Raw genomic sequence first — 14,390 nt, 5'->3', positions numbered from 1 at the left:
CCTACTACTACTACTACTACTACTACTACTACTACTACTATTACTACTACTACTACTACTATTACTACTGCTACTACAACTACTACAACAACTACATCCACAACTACTACCACTACCCCTACAACTACAACAACTACTACAACAACTACTACAACAACTACTGCTAACGATAAGAATGTAGATAATTTCTCTAACGCCTGCCCCTGCGCACACACACATCAGTGATCATGTGACCCGTCTGACCCTAGGCTTTCTGAGTACCACTCAAAGAGGTTTATTGTACGGTCTTTGGCAACGCTAGATCTAGGTCTTACCGGCAGCGTCTCCTCGGTGTCCTCTAGCGGAATGCTGAGGAAGAACAAGATGGCTACGACTGGACAGAGCAGTTGCAACACAGGGAACCACACGCGGCGGGCGTTCCAGGTGGCGTACTTGCTCCACAGGGCCTGGGCCTGGACCATCAGCAGACATGGACCCGTGTGTTTGATGTAGCCTGCACAGACACATTGTGAAGTTTGAGGTTTGAGGTTTGAAGTTTGAAGTTTTAACTTTCAGATTTGAGATTTAAGGTTTCAGGTTTGAAGTTTCAGATTTGAGATTGAAGGTTTGAAGGTTGAGGTTTGAAGTTTCGGATTTGAGGTTCGAGGTTTGACGCTTTTGGTCAGAGTTCTACGGCATCTTCAACACAATTAGGTCAAATACATGCCGAAGATTAGAGGTGGTACAAGAGGGTAATATACACAGAAAGTTTAGTTTTAGTAAGAGTTTTACTGCACTTGCAACACAATAAGGCCATATAAGTACCGAATATTGAAGGTGTTATATGTGAGTGACAAACAAAAGAAGAAGGAAGGGAGATAAAGACGATAGATGTTTGATAGGAAAGAAAAAGCAAACTTTATCAGACCACCCCCCCCCCTGCCACTGGCTCATATATTTTACAAGCTGGGCCCCCTTTCGATGAAAGGAATGATGGGTGCATTAACATCAACTGAAAGTCATTGGCCTACTATATTTACACTCTACTGGGATGGAGCAATAAATCTTGAGAGAAAAGCGACACACGTGTTTCCCTGTTGCCAAATATATAATAGACAAAGGAGTCCAGAAAAAGCGATGATGGGAATAAAAAAAAAGGATCACAGTCGAATTTAGCACCAAGTAAAAAAAACCCATTATGTTATATCTATACGGGTCGCTCACTTAAAATAGTGCTCAGTATTGCGTGACAATGCGCGATAGTATCGAACGGAAGTAGGACTTGAAATAAACAAACCTGGCGGATTTTCTAAAATTACAGAGACAGAAGTGTCGGCCTACAAAAGCGATCGGCGAAATAAAGAAATTTAGCTTTTTGCAGCAAAAGGGCGTCATGATCTGGAGAATATTTTAAAGAATCTTTAGGGGAAAACCGCATGTCGATCGATGCAGCTATTAACAAGCCTTTTGAATAGCAACATTCGGCCTCCACAAATAGATAATGGAAGAGAAAAATGAAAATGCGTGAACTTGTACAGCTTTAACAGGTCTTGAAACTTTAAGTTTCAGTTTTAGTAGAGGTTTTACGGCGCTCGCAACTGCATAAGGTCATATGGACGCGAACGGGTGGATGCCAACAGAGAAGTCCAAATGGGGAATCAGGCTTACTCTGCTCAGCTCTCTAATCTCAACAGCACAACTATCAAGGCATCCCGGAAAAAGCAGTTCACAAGAGAGTGGGAAACATACAAAAGAAGTAGAGGAAAATGACGACAGTAACGATGAGGAAAGAAAAAGCAGCAGTTCCCCCTACGTTGTTTCAGCATAGTGTGAGCATGGCATTGATGAATCAGCCCATTTACAATTCTACTGTGCATACGAACATGTTAATATCCCCTGCCCCTTTTGTGAATGATACAAGTCTATGGTGGACAGACAACATCAGCGTGGAATACTATGATAGATACAGTCTATGGTGGAAAGACAGCACTACAGCTCGTTTTAGTAAGAGATTTACGGCACTTGCAACACAATAACGTCATATAAGTAGTGAAGAATAGACGTGTTGCAAGAGAGTAACGTACACAAAAGAGGAGAAGGAGAGATGAGGAAGATACATGTTTGATAGGAAAGAAGAAGCAAACCACATCAGAACACCCGCCAACAACCCACAGCTATAAGTCTACTGTGGACAGACAACGTTCCCGCGGACTGCACGCACCGATGAGCTGTCGACACTCGATGGGCTCGTCCTCCGACTGTAGGTCATCGTCTGAGTCGCTGCCAGAGGCGTTCTGTTGGTCAGAGCCTGTACTTCCGGTGTCGTCCAGATTGTCGGAGAGGGGGAAGATCACCTCTGTCTGTTCCATGTTCTGATTGGAGGAGGAGAATCCAAGTAGTAGTTTTGGTAGAGGTTTTACGGCGCTCGCAACTGCATAAGGTCATATTATGAGCGCCAAGGGTCAACAGAGAAGTCCAAACGGGGAATCAGGCTTACTCTGCTTACCTCTCAAGCTTCAGTTTAGTTTTAGTAGAGGTTTTACGGCGCTCGCAACTGCATACGGTCATATGAGCGCCAGGGGGTGGATGTCAACAGAGAAGTCCAAACGGGGAATCAGGGTTACTCTGCTCACCTGTCTAGCCTCAGTTTAGTTTTAGTAGAGGTTTTACGGCGCTCGCAATTGCATAAGGTTATATATGAGCGCCAAGGGGTGGATGTCAGCAGAGAAGTCCAAACGGGGAATCAGGCTTACTCTGCTCACCTCTCTAGCCTCAACAGCACAAAGTCTGCTTCGACTATCAAGGCACTCCGAAAATTGTAGTTCTCAAGGGAGTGACAAACATACAAAAGAAACAGAGGAAAAAGGACGATAGTAAGGATGAGGAAAGAAAAAGCAGCCTTTCCCCTATGTTGTTCCTGCATAGTATCAGCATGACATTGGTAAATCAGCCCATTTACAATTCCACTGTGCATAAGAACATGTTAATATCCCCTTCTTTCGGAATGGTCTAAAGACACTTCAGTCAGCAGACTACCCTGGTGGGGGCGTAAAATCTCCCTCTTTGACTCTTGAACCAAAAACTTACTATTACAGCTAATGCACACGTTCAGTATAAATTTTAAATTCTATCGCACTAACTTCCGTTTTCACTACCGGAATCCCAGGCGTTCAAAGTGGTTTAGACAAACAGACAAACGAACAAACAACAAACGAACAAACAACAAACGAACAAAAAAGCAAGCAAGCAAGCAAACAAACAAACAAAGCGGACAAACAGAGTGAGTACAAGACAGCAGCAAGAAGCGTGCACGTGCGCGTGTGACAAGCCTGACCTTGTCGTCGTTGTTGTTGGACATGTAGCTGTTCACGTACAACTCCTCGGCCTCCCTGGCCGTCTGCTGTGTCGTCTGCCGGTACCGCTGTCTGCCCGGGTCGCCTGGTGGTGGTGGTGGGGGCTTGTTGGCGTTCTTGTTGCTGGGTCATGGCAGACGTTTTTAGTGTGAGTGAGGGTTTTAAGGCACTTGAAATATAAATAGGTAATATACGTGCCAAAGATTAGAGGTGTTGCTAGAGAGTAACGTTACTAACATACCTGTAGAAATAAAAGACGGAGGAGAGATAAGGACGATATATGTTTGATAGGAAAGACAGAGCTATTGCACCTGAACACCTGCCAATCACCCACTCATAAAAAACGTAAAACATGAAAAGGGTTTTATACTCCCATCAACACAATTTGTACCGCTCAGGACCCGGGACCAGCTCTAGAGTGCAAAGCAGCATTTGTACTAAACACCACGTAGGTCTTTGGAAGAAAAAAATAGCTCTGGCTTTCTCAAGGTAGATTATATTCTTCAATACCAGTGACCCACCCCCCCCGCAGTGTTTTCAGTAATAAATGAAATGAAGTAGCTTACGTCAAGATGTGGACGAATAAGTTATTGAAAATGTAATACGTTTCAGTTAACAGAATTTCGATCATTTAGGAGGCGGCTGGCCAAAACAGCACGTAGACATGGGTGTCTGGTGCCTCTTTAAATACATGATAGGATGATAATAGGAGGCGGCTGCTTAGACTCCGCCTGTCAAGGCCAACCCAGGTTCAGAGAGACACAACGTCCAAGTAGACAGACGGAGATACTCGATAAAAGAAAAAAACCCAGCCAACCAAACCTTCAACACAATTTTGTGGGTCTCAAACAAAGTCGTCCCGTCTGGCTTTACTTCAGCTGGTGGACCGTGGTGAAGCTGCACCGAACAATGTTTACTAGTAATGGTATGGTACTGTGCACGGAAAGCGCAAGGCATGACCTATCCTCAATTGTTTTAGTACGAGTTTTACGGCACTGGAAACACAATAAGGTCATACAAGTGCCGTAGACTAGAGGTGTTACAAGAGAGTAACAAACACAAAAAAGACGGAAGGGGGATAAAGACGATAGATGTTTGACAGGAAAGAAGGAGCAAACCACACCCGAGCACCCGCCGACCACCCACACTTATCCCAAGATACAGCGCCCAGAGACTTTTCTATTGCAAAATGTACATAAAATAGATAATGATATACCCTGTTGAAGACCGCAGGGAAAAAAACAAACGAGTCCATTTTGAATTATTTTGTGTGACCTCATGGCACTACAGTTTCACATAAGAATTCTAACACGAACACCTCAAATCATAGAAACACCACTGCGAAGAAAGTGTTATGTCTTTCTTTAACACACTATTCCTTACAGACTGCAGCTCAGGAGTCCACCACAAGAGAAGCAAAGGGTTGTCACTATAATTGTAATATGTCTGAGTAATAAATGTTAAATGAGTAATAACTGTGTTTGGTTCACTATCATTAATCGCCGTAGCTATGTTCCTTTGTTTGAATTAATTAATTTTGTAATCTTCAAGATGAACAATAAAAGTTAAGATTCAGTAATGTCATAAACATCCAACATGGTCGGTTGCTGATTTCTGTGACGGTTGTTGTGCTGAACTATCCATGTTTATCCAAACCATAATGAGGCATCACAACAATAGAGATTGTTCGTGTCGCGTTAATACCAGACCAATGACGTTGCATCGAGTACTGTTTGTGTAAATTGGTTCATGTCACTTTGAGTAGCAAACGCTAGGATTTAGTTAAGATATGAGATTCCAAACTTTAAAACGAGAATTTCTAAAAAATCGTCAAAACATGACACTGCCTTTTTTTCCTTCGTATTCTTCATCTTCTGAAAGTGTGCAATCCTCAATCACTTGTACCTGTTGAGGCAAGCAACATGATCCACAGGCCATGCAAGGAGTGCAGGGAGTACAGGCCGCTGTTGTTCCGGAGCAGCATCGAGATAACCGCTCACGTCCTGAAACGTGTTGGAACGTCTACTAGCTTCCTGTGACGTGTTGGAACGTCTACTAGCTTTCTGTGACGTGTTGGCACGTCTGCTAGCTTCATGTGACGTGTTGGCACGCCTGCTAGCTTCCTGTGACGTGTTGGTTCGGCTTCTCACGTCCTGTGAAGTGCTTGTATGATTATTCGCATCCGGGACAGGCTTTGGCGAGTGTGTGACGTGGTCGTGTGGAGTGTGGTCGATCAACTGCTGTGCACGAATGTGGCACAGAGGAATGGATGGCGCTGCTGAAACGTCATTGGAAACGTCACCGTTCATGGATCCACTCCTCCTATCCCGACACAGGAGACATTTCTGACAAATCCCACGGGGGAGTGCGAGGTGAGCACGGCTGCGGCTGTGTTGGTAGTCATTTATAGAAGTCCCACTACTAGTGTTTAGCTGTCTGTGTGGTCGTGGGGAACTATTCGTAAAGTCCAAATAGTCGTGGTAATGATTTTGCCCTAGAAATGTGTGGCAGTGACACTTGTGGCCCCCACCGTGTAGTTCCGCGTCGGTGAAGGTCACCCCACCACAAACCTTTCCCCCGACCCCCGAATAATCTCCACCGTCCGAGCCCACACTTTGACAAATCCTTTTTGGGGAGTGTGAGGCCACATGTTGACGGTCACGGAAGCAGCCAGAAGAGGTTTCATGGCCTCCAGCTTGACAGATCTCCATAGACGAACGTGTTGTATCACTGGATGAACATGCAGTATCATTGGACGAACATGATGGACCACTGGACAAACGTACTGTATCACTGGGTGTTGACAACAGGTCTGGAGAATCGGTTTGTCGTTTGGAAGCAGAGTGGGGCACACGACGATACGGGGTCGCCGCTCTCCGCTCATAACAAAGTGTCAATTCGTCAAAGAGAGGAGTAATCACGTCACACACTGGGCTCAGGGGAGGGTGAGGAATAACACAGTTACGGGAGCCTGTCCTTAAACTTCTACATGTCTCCAGTTTGTCACTCGATTCGGAGATTTCGCGGACGTTGCAGGGAAAACCACGCCGCCGATTGTCCACTTGTTGTGCCAATCTCTCACAATCACGCACATAAACATCGCTCGACTTATACTTTTCAAGACCTGCCTTTTCCGTAGAAGAGTCTAGAAATCCACGATGGAGACTTGTACATTTTTTGTGCCAGCGATTTGTTGTACCCTGTCTACCCTGTCGACCCTGTCTAGAGATTTTCATTTTGACGCCGGCGCATTTTGTGCTCCTTTTTCTGCGAATGTGTCTTCTGTAGGAACATATGGATGATAAAGTCAACATAGGCGACCTCAGTTTTCGCCACCGTCCAGACGTTAGAACGACTGATTTCCCAAAGCTTCTTTTGACGACACACGAGTGTGCTCTGTGACTACGTATTCTGTTGAGTTCAGGCGCTGACCATTCAGCAAGTGTGGAGAGACGGACACGAGACATACAGCAATACTGTAGCAGAAAGTGGGTGGAGAGTTTGTTTTTTCTACTCAGACGTAAGGAGTCAGCCTTCAGTGAAGAACAACTGACGCATCTCTTTCCTCTGCCACCTGTCGCACTACAGCTCATGTTTTTGTTGAAGGGGTTGTTGTTCACAAATCGCCTTGAGCTCCGAGCGGGCTTCGAGAACTTTCGCGAGGACAAATGTGATTTCGATTCCTGGAAAAAAGAGGAAAACGAAAGCTACTGACATGTAACGTGTCAAAGTGCACAATGCAAAAGCATTCATCATCATCATCAAGTCCCAGATCTACGACAGACATCGGCGAGCATTGTTCGCTATTCATTCCTTTGCTCTTATACTCTAAAAATCAATATATCCTGACCCCCCCCCCCAATGAAATTAAAGAACAAAAACAGCCCCCCACCACCACCCCCCAATTTTTCCGCAAGTTAAGTGAAACAAGCTTACAGTTTTGATAAAATGGTAAGTGCAATGTGATTATAAAATGTGGTGCATATAAAAGTAAAGTTGTTCCCGCATTCGATCCGGACATTGGGGATTGCCTTATTAGTGAGACAACTTCCCGGGCCTTCGGCATTTAGTGGTATGGTGGCCAGTTCCTTTCCGCGCCGCCTTTACTTCCCCAACTCGAAGTCAGGTACCCATTACTGATGGGTGGGCAGGAGGGGGCCAAAAAAAATCCGTGTCTGAACCGAGGCTCGAAGCCGGACCTTCCGCTTCGGAGACGAGCACAGTGGTGTATATAGGTGCTGAAAAAAGGAGGAGTTGGGGAGGGGATGGAGGGGAGGGAGAAGTGTCCTATGTGGTGTGATCAGTGACAAACTGGTCGCTTTTAAGGACAAGCGGGCTAACCCAGATTTCGGGGGTTTCCAGAAATCTTGACCCGCACCAAAAGTGGGTATTGCCCTACCTATAGGAGAAGTTTGGTTTCATTGGTGTGTATATAATTTGTTTGGTTTTAGAGAAAACTCTGTCTTTTTAAGAGACTGGATAAGGATCCAAAAACTTTAGCTTCGAATTTCTCAAATCAACATTTATCGGGAAGTGGGTGGATGGCGGGTGCTCTGGTGTGGTCTGCTTCTTCTTTCTTTCAAACATCTATCGTCCTTATCTCTACTCTTTCTTTTTTGTGTTTGTTACTCTCTTGTAACACCTCTAATCTTTGGCACTTCTATGACTTTTTTGTGTTGCAACTGCCGTAAAACTCTTACTAAAACTAAAAAAATTATTTGTCGGGAAAGGCTCCCTTGTGCTTCAAAGCGACCAACTGACTGACCCCTTCCTTCATTATTATCATTGCGATTATTATAATTATTATCATTGTTGTTGTTGCTGTTATTATAAGAAATCCTCCACTTTTCCCACCACGTCCTGCCTGTAATGTTTTCCTATTCCCCGCCCTTCCTGTGGGCGCTTGGCGGGTGCTCTGCTGTGGTTTGCTTCTGCTTTCCTATAAAAAAACCCATCTATCGTCTCTATCTCCCCTCCTTTTTTTTTGTTTTTATTACTCTCTTGTAACACCTCTAATCTTCGGCACTTATGTGACCTTTTTGTGTTGCAAGTGACGTAAAACTCCTTACTAAAATTAAAAAACTTTTTATCGGGGAAGCCGCCTTTGTGCTTAAATAAGCGACCGACCAACTGACTGACCGCTTCCTTCAGGGAGTCCGAGTCGCTGGGCAGGGCGGAGGCGTCCAGGTAGTTCCCGCTCTTTGTCCTCACGATGCTTGAATACGTCACCAGCGGGCCCTCTTCTGACGGGAAGCCGCTGCCGTACGAGAGTGACGTCATCGACGACTGGTAACGTGATATGCGCTGTAGCAGTCTCTCCAGAGACGCCTTCGTTCGCCGTCTGAGAAAAAAATGGTGAAATGGTATGAGTTTAACGCCCCGTATCCACACTATTAGGTTATTTAAGGGGTGGGGCCTCCTAGTTTAACGTTCGTCTCCAATAGGACAGAGCCCAGTGGGAAATTCGTGCCAAGTGCCTTTCCCAAGGACACAACGTCGGACCGAGCTGAGGTTCGAACCCCCGAACCAGCAATCTCACGATTACGAGTCCGGTAGCCTGACCACTAGGGCACTAACGCCACTTCAGTGTCTGAGGAGAAGCGGGACAGGGAAGGGCCGGGGAGAGGAAAACATTACAGGCTGGACGTGGTGACAAATTGTGAATGATTCCTAATAATATCAGCAACAACAACTACAACAGTAATAATATTAATCACAAATTTAATGGTAGTAAAGATGACAATAATAATAATAATTAAAAAAACAAACAAAAATAATAATAATAACCGGCAGTCGAGTAAGCTGACTGAGTATTTACCATTTTTTTGAGCTTTAAAAAAAATTTCAGTTTAAAAAAAATATGTTCTACATTATTTTTGTTCCTCATTGGGCGGCCTTTCACCCTGGCAACTCAGCCAGCTTTTTAATATTTTTATTCGATTTCTGTTTTTGTTTCCGATAATGTTATTTCTATGGAGGTAGACCGCGACCACTTCTCCCGAAGAGCGTCGACCTCTGATATTGGTTTCGGATCTAGAATCTAGATCTAGTACGTTGTCATAAAAGTTGGCTAGGCTAGGGAAATGTGCAGCCAGTCAACTCGTGAAAAGACGGAATTCTACTATTTTTGTATACCGTCTCACTTCCGTTCAAAAGGCGACCCTTGACATTCTAATCATCTGAGCATTATCTTCCACGTAGATTCTAAATCGTTAATGAATATACCCTGGCCTAGTTTTCTTTCCTCAAACGTTTGACAATAATTTTGAATTTTCTATGATTTTGTTCTTCAGCGTTTGTGAACAGGTTTCTGGGCTAAATTTAATTATCGAGCACAAGTCTTTATCTTGATATTTTCAACAATGAGCTAATCCTTTTTTTTTCATGCAAGGATTATTACCTCCTTCCTAGATCGGATCAAGTGGACTTTCCTATAGCGCTAAAGCCACTCTTAGGGAGAAGTGTTCACGACCTAACTCAATAGACAGGGAATTCGCAAAATAATGGTTTGCGGCAGTTTTTAGTGCCAAAATTGTTTAAAGCACACTAATAAACTCCCGTTAGAATTCAGAATAGTGCCAAAAAATAGAATCAGGTTTTAGATCTAGATCTAGATCTTCTAGATCTAGAATATAGATCTAGATCTAGAATCTAGATTTAGATCTAGAATCTAGATTTAGATCTACATCTAGTCTCAAATAGGCTAGGTTTGGCAGGCAACTCAGTTCAGTTTTTTAAACTCGACTTCCGTTTTTGTTTCCGACTTTGTGTATAAATGTCTATGGAGTTAGGCCGGGACTACTTCTCCCGAAGAGTGCCGCGCTAAAATCAACCTACTTTGAGAAGATGTCTTCCACGGACTCCGTTGTCACCGAGATATCAGCCACATCGAAGTGATCGAGCTTGGTCTTCAGATTGCCCAAGAAATATTCGAGCATTACAGCGGCGTCATCCGGCACGTAGAACACGAGATGAGATGACGTTTTCTTCAAGAGTACCACTCCGTCCACGAAGAACTGCAGATAGGTCGTGAGAGATTTGGTGTCGCAGTCGGGGCCAATAGTCACTGTGAGGCGGGAGCCAGCTCCTGGAAATAGTGGGACAAAAAAAAACAAAAAAAACAAACACAAAAAACTGAGCATCACGTTACCTCAGAATTATACAGCTCTGTGTACTGAATACCTAGTTTGGATAAATTTGACGTCAAAATTGTCGAGAATTACAATATGTTGACTTTTTTCGAATGCAATTCGTTGAATATCCTGACAACAGCTTTGGATATTCTTATGACTTCGATAGAGCAAACAGAGCATTATGTTTGCTGTCTGACCTCAAGGTCTTAGTAACTCAAAACCGCTAAAAATGTCAGCTAGAACTGAATAAGTCTGGGTTTGCGATTAGTCCACACCAATACTTGTCGGCCCTTTTCCAGCCTGCGCACACATATATCACCTCTTAGAGGCTGAATGTTTCGTATCGTCTACCTTCATGTATTTCCAAGCGAGGTGTTAAGTAGCACGTGTCCCTGCCTGGGTAATTTCAGGGTCATTCTGTGCAAACTCACGTTTTCGCAACTGGACTTCAGTGGCTTCCAAAAACATTGAAATCAAATCTTAGTAGTATAAGTAGGTCAAATAAATGCCAACGATTAAAAGTGTTGTTGGGAAGTAACGTACAAAAAACGAGAGGAACCATAAAGTCGATGTATATGTTTGAGAGTAAAAAAAGGAGTAAGATACACCAGATCGCCCGCTGACCACCCACTTTAGAACCCGGGAAGAAACAGCAGATGATAGTGATTAGTTACTTGTTACTTGTGTCAAGGGTCGACATCATTGCACAAGGGGCATTCCCATAAGCGCTCCGTCCCCTGAAGAAGCACATATCGAGATAGTGATCAGTGTGAAAGAGTAAGGGAAGAAACAACAGAAGATAGTTGTTAATGTTGATCAGGGTGCAAAACCCATACATTAGAAAAAGCACGTGTCAGCTTGGGCGCTCACCTAGGATGTCCTTGAAGTAGCATCGCGAGCCGCAGCAGATGATCTTGCCCTCCGACAGCAGCGCCACCCTGTCGGCCAACATCCCGGCCTCCCACCATGACTCAGAGGTCACCACCAGGGTACGCCCCTGGCCCATCTGCCACAGGTCGTACAGCAGCTTCCGGCGAGGTCCCTGGCTCAGACCCGTGGCCGGGCTGTCTACAAGGACGAGCTGGGGGGGGGGGGGGGGAGTGGCATCCACGTAGTGTTGAGGGAGGGAGCGAGGGAGAAGAGAGTGGAATGTTTGGTTGCAATCTCTTTACTCATATGGTTGGGACAGAGTCGAATATTTGGTTGAAATCTATAACTCATAAGGTAGGGAGAAAGAGAAAGAAAGAAAGAGAGAGAGAGAGAGAGAGAGATAGAGAGAGAGAGAGATAGATAGAGAGAGAGAGAGAGAGAGAGAGAGAGAGAGAGAGAGAGAGAGAGAGAGAGAGAGAGAGAGGGGGGGGGGGTCCAAATTAACATTTACCGTTAGCAGTTTTGTGGCATGAAAGAATAAAGTCACTGTCGTCACCTATTCATAAATATGACAACGTATTTTGTCATTGCATATTCTCTTTCGGTTGATTTTGGAGTTAAAGTTTAACTTTTGCTGACCCAGCTATTTCACAGGGTCTACATTTCAATTGCAAGGTCAAAACATCAAAACGTAAAAGTAGTCGACGACAAATCAATGGCTGACAGAGTTTTTCTGTCACTGTTGGGTCATTGGCCATTATATAGTTATATTAAAACATAAACACCACTTTCAACACTCCAAGGTTATAATTTAAGAGGCAGGACCTCCGAATTTTACTCTCAATTTCCACAGAACAGAACCAAATGGATTGAGAGCTTTAAAAACTCCCCCAAAACAGCTCAAACTTGAAATTCGCTCTTGAGGATTCAAACTAGAGCCCCTCCCCCCTTTTAGTCCAGCACGGTACACCCACCTGTGATAACACGTGAGATGATGATAAAAATTAAAAAAACCCCAAAAACAATAACAATAATAATAATATTAATAATGTAATAATGAATGACATTTAAATAGCGCTCAACCCCCATTAAAGTGCACATGCTCCGAGCGCTTTACCACAGTAATAAAAAACGAAATGTTTTCTAACCAAAAGAAAATCACTACAAATGGTCGCTTTTAAGCACAAGGGGGCTATCCCGACAACTGCTGTTTTGAGAAAATCGAAGGTAACGTTTTCGGACCATTGTTCAGTTTCTTTAAAAGACAACCAAACAAATATACACACCAATGAAACCAAATTACTCTTGTAGGTAGGGCAAGGCCCACTTTTGGTGTAGGTCAAGATTTCTGGAAACCCCCGAAATCTGGGTTAGCCCGCTTGTCCTTAAAAGCGACCAAAATATTCATCCTTTTACTCTAGAACAGTACACACACACAAACACACACACACACACACACACACGCACGCGTGCACGCGCGCGCACGCACACACACACACACACACACACACACACACACACACACACACACCTGTGGGTCGCCGGCAAACGCCGCTGCAATGTTGAGTCTTTTCTGCCAGATACGCGCCAAGTTTTGCGCAGATGTCCCAGTTGCCGTCCAGTCGAGCTGTTCCATCAGTCGTTCCACCTCCTTCTTTACTAGGGTGGGGGAGGGCATCCCTTCAGCTGTGTGGGGGGGGGGGGGGGGCGGGGGCAAGTGAAACAGTTTTCTTTTAAGAAAAGTTGTAGATCCTGATGATTGCTAACTCTAGCGAACAGGTATGATATGTTGTTGTTGTTTTTTTGTCGTTGTTTTTGTAGTTGTTGTTGTTGTTATTGTTGTTGTTGTTGTTGTTACTATTGGATTCTTCTTCTTCTTCTTCTTCTTCTTCTTCTTCTTCTTCTTCTTCTTCTTCTTCTTCTTCTTCTTCTTCTTCTTCTTCTTCAAATGGTTAAGTAATTCCCTATCCAGCTTTCATGCCCCCTCCCCCCAAATGAATATTAAAAAAATCCCCGTTCTTAAAAAAAAAAGCAACAAGAAAAACAAAAAGGGACCAAAATCAAGCTCTTAAAATAAAAACATACAAAAAAGAGTTGTGGCTTCAATGATCACAAAGATTGAAAAAACTGCAGGAGCGCACCGAATCCCTCATCCCTCTCATTTCGGTCATGGTATAGAATTTAGGCTTCTTCCAACTCTGCAAGGTTATTCTGAGTTATTCATGACGTGGGATCTCCGAAAGTAAAACACCTGTCTCCAATAGGAGTGAGCCAAATGGGCGGAGAGTATTAAAACAACCAAAACTCAGAACGCTTTGTTGGGGAATAGAACCAAATCCATCCGCTCGTTAGTCCAGCTTGAGACCAAATTAGTCAACAGTGCGCTCCCCCTCCCCCCCGCCAAACTAATCACGTATGAGCTAAGTGCTCAGTGGTCAGTTCCCAGTGGCTCTGTTGTTCTGACCGCTGCGAAGAGCCGGACGTTCTGTGTGGCGGAGAGCCTGGGGAAGAAGACGTCCTGCTGCGGACACACGCCCACACACATCGGGAACTGGCGGCTCAGGGTCCAGGGCTCCTGGCCGGCCACGTATACCGTGCCCCCGGTGGGCCTCAACACACCTGGGGCAGGGGAGAAACAGCGGGAACGTTTTATTTTATTTTACTTTTTTTTTGTGTGGAGAACTTCTCGTGCAAAAACGTGTTCATTATAAATTAATTTCATGTAACTAGTTTTGAATTTGAATAAAGAGAGGCATATCGACAAAATAAAGGTCGTATAGAGTTGGGAAGAAGAAAGACAGGTTTACAGAAACAACTGAGGGAAAGAAAAGAAGTAGCACCTTCCAATGGCGCTCTCCAACTTCAATCCCCCACACAAACAGAAACAACAGATAGAAAGAAAAGACGTAGGACCTACCAGTGGTCACCTCCAACCTCCCACTGTCTCCGCTTGTCGAACGGCAGCCAAGCAGTTTTAAACATCATGACACAAGCGGTCAAACGAACCAGATCAAGTTAAAAAAAATAAATTAGTAACAGTTTTACGGCACTTGCA

At 44.3% G+C, this 14,390-nt stretch overlaps 1 protein-coding gene across 1 annotated transcript in view; it reads right to left on the bottom strand.

The window, feature by feature from the left end:
• LOC101852184 overlaps positions 1-14,390 on the bottom strand; it is a gene marked incomplete at its 3' end in the record, with an annotated part of 59,940 nt that overhangs the window by 22,601 nt on the left and 22,949 nt on the right. Inside the window, 9 exon segments of the mRNA XM_013083699.1 lie at positions 315-493; positions 2,201-2,351; positions 3,314-3,455; positions 5,238-7,015; positions 8,472-8,673; positions 10,170-10,419; positions 11,336-11,546; positions 12,867-13,021; positions 13,800-13,954. Coding sequence (XP_012939153.1) covers positions 315-493; positions 2,201-2,351; positions 3,314-3,455; positions 5,238-7,015; positions 8,472-8,673; positions 10,170-10,419; positions 11,336-11,546; positions 12,867-13,021; positions 13,800-13,954 — 3,223 coding nt within the window.

This window comes from Aplysia californica, unplaced genomic scaffold, assembly GCF_000002075.1.
Source record: "Aplysia californica isolate F4 #8 unplaced genomic scaffold, AplCal3.0 scaffold00250, whole genome shotgun sequence".
Lineage (NCBI taxonomy): Eukaryota > Metazoa > Mollusca > Gastropoda > Aplysiida > Aplysiidae > Aplysia > Aplysia californica.
This window is presented reverse-complemented; position numbering and strand designations above follow the sequence as displayed.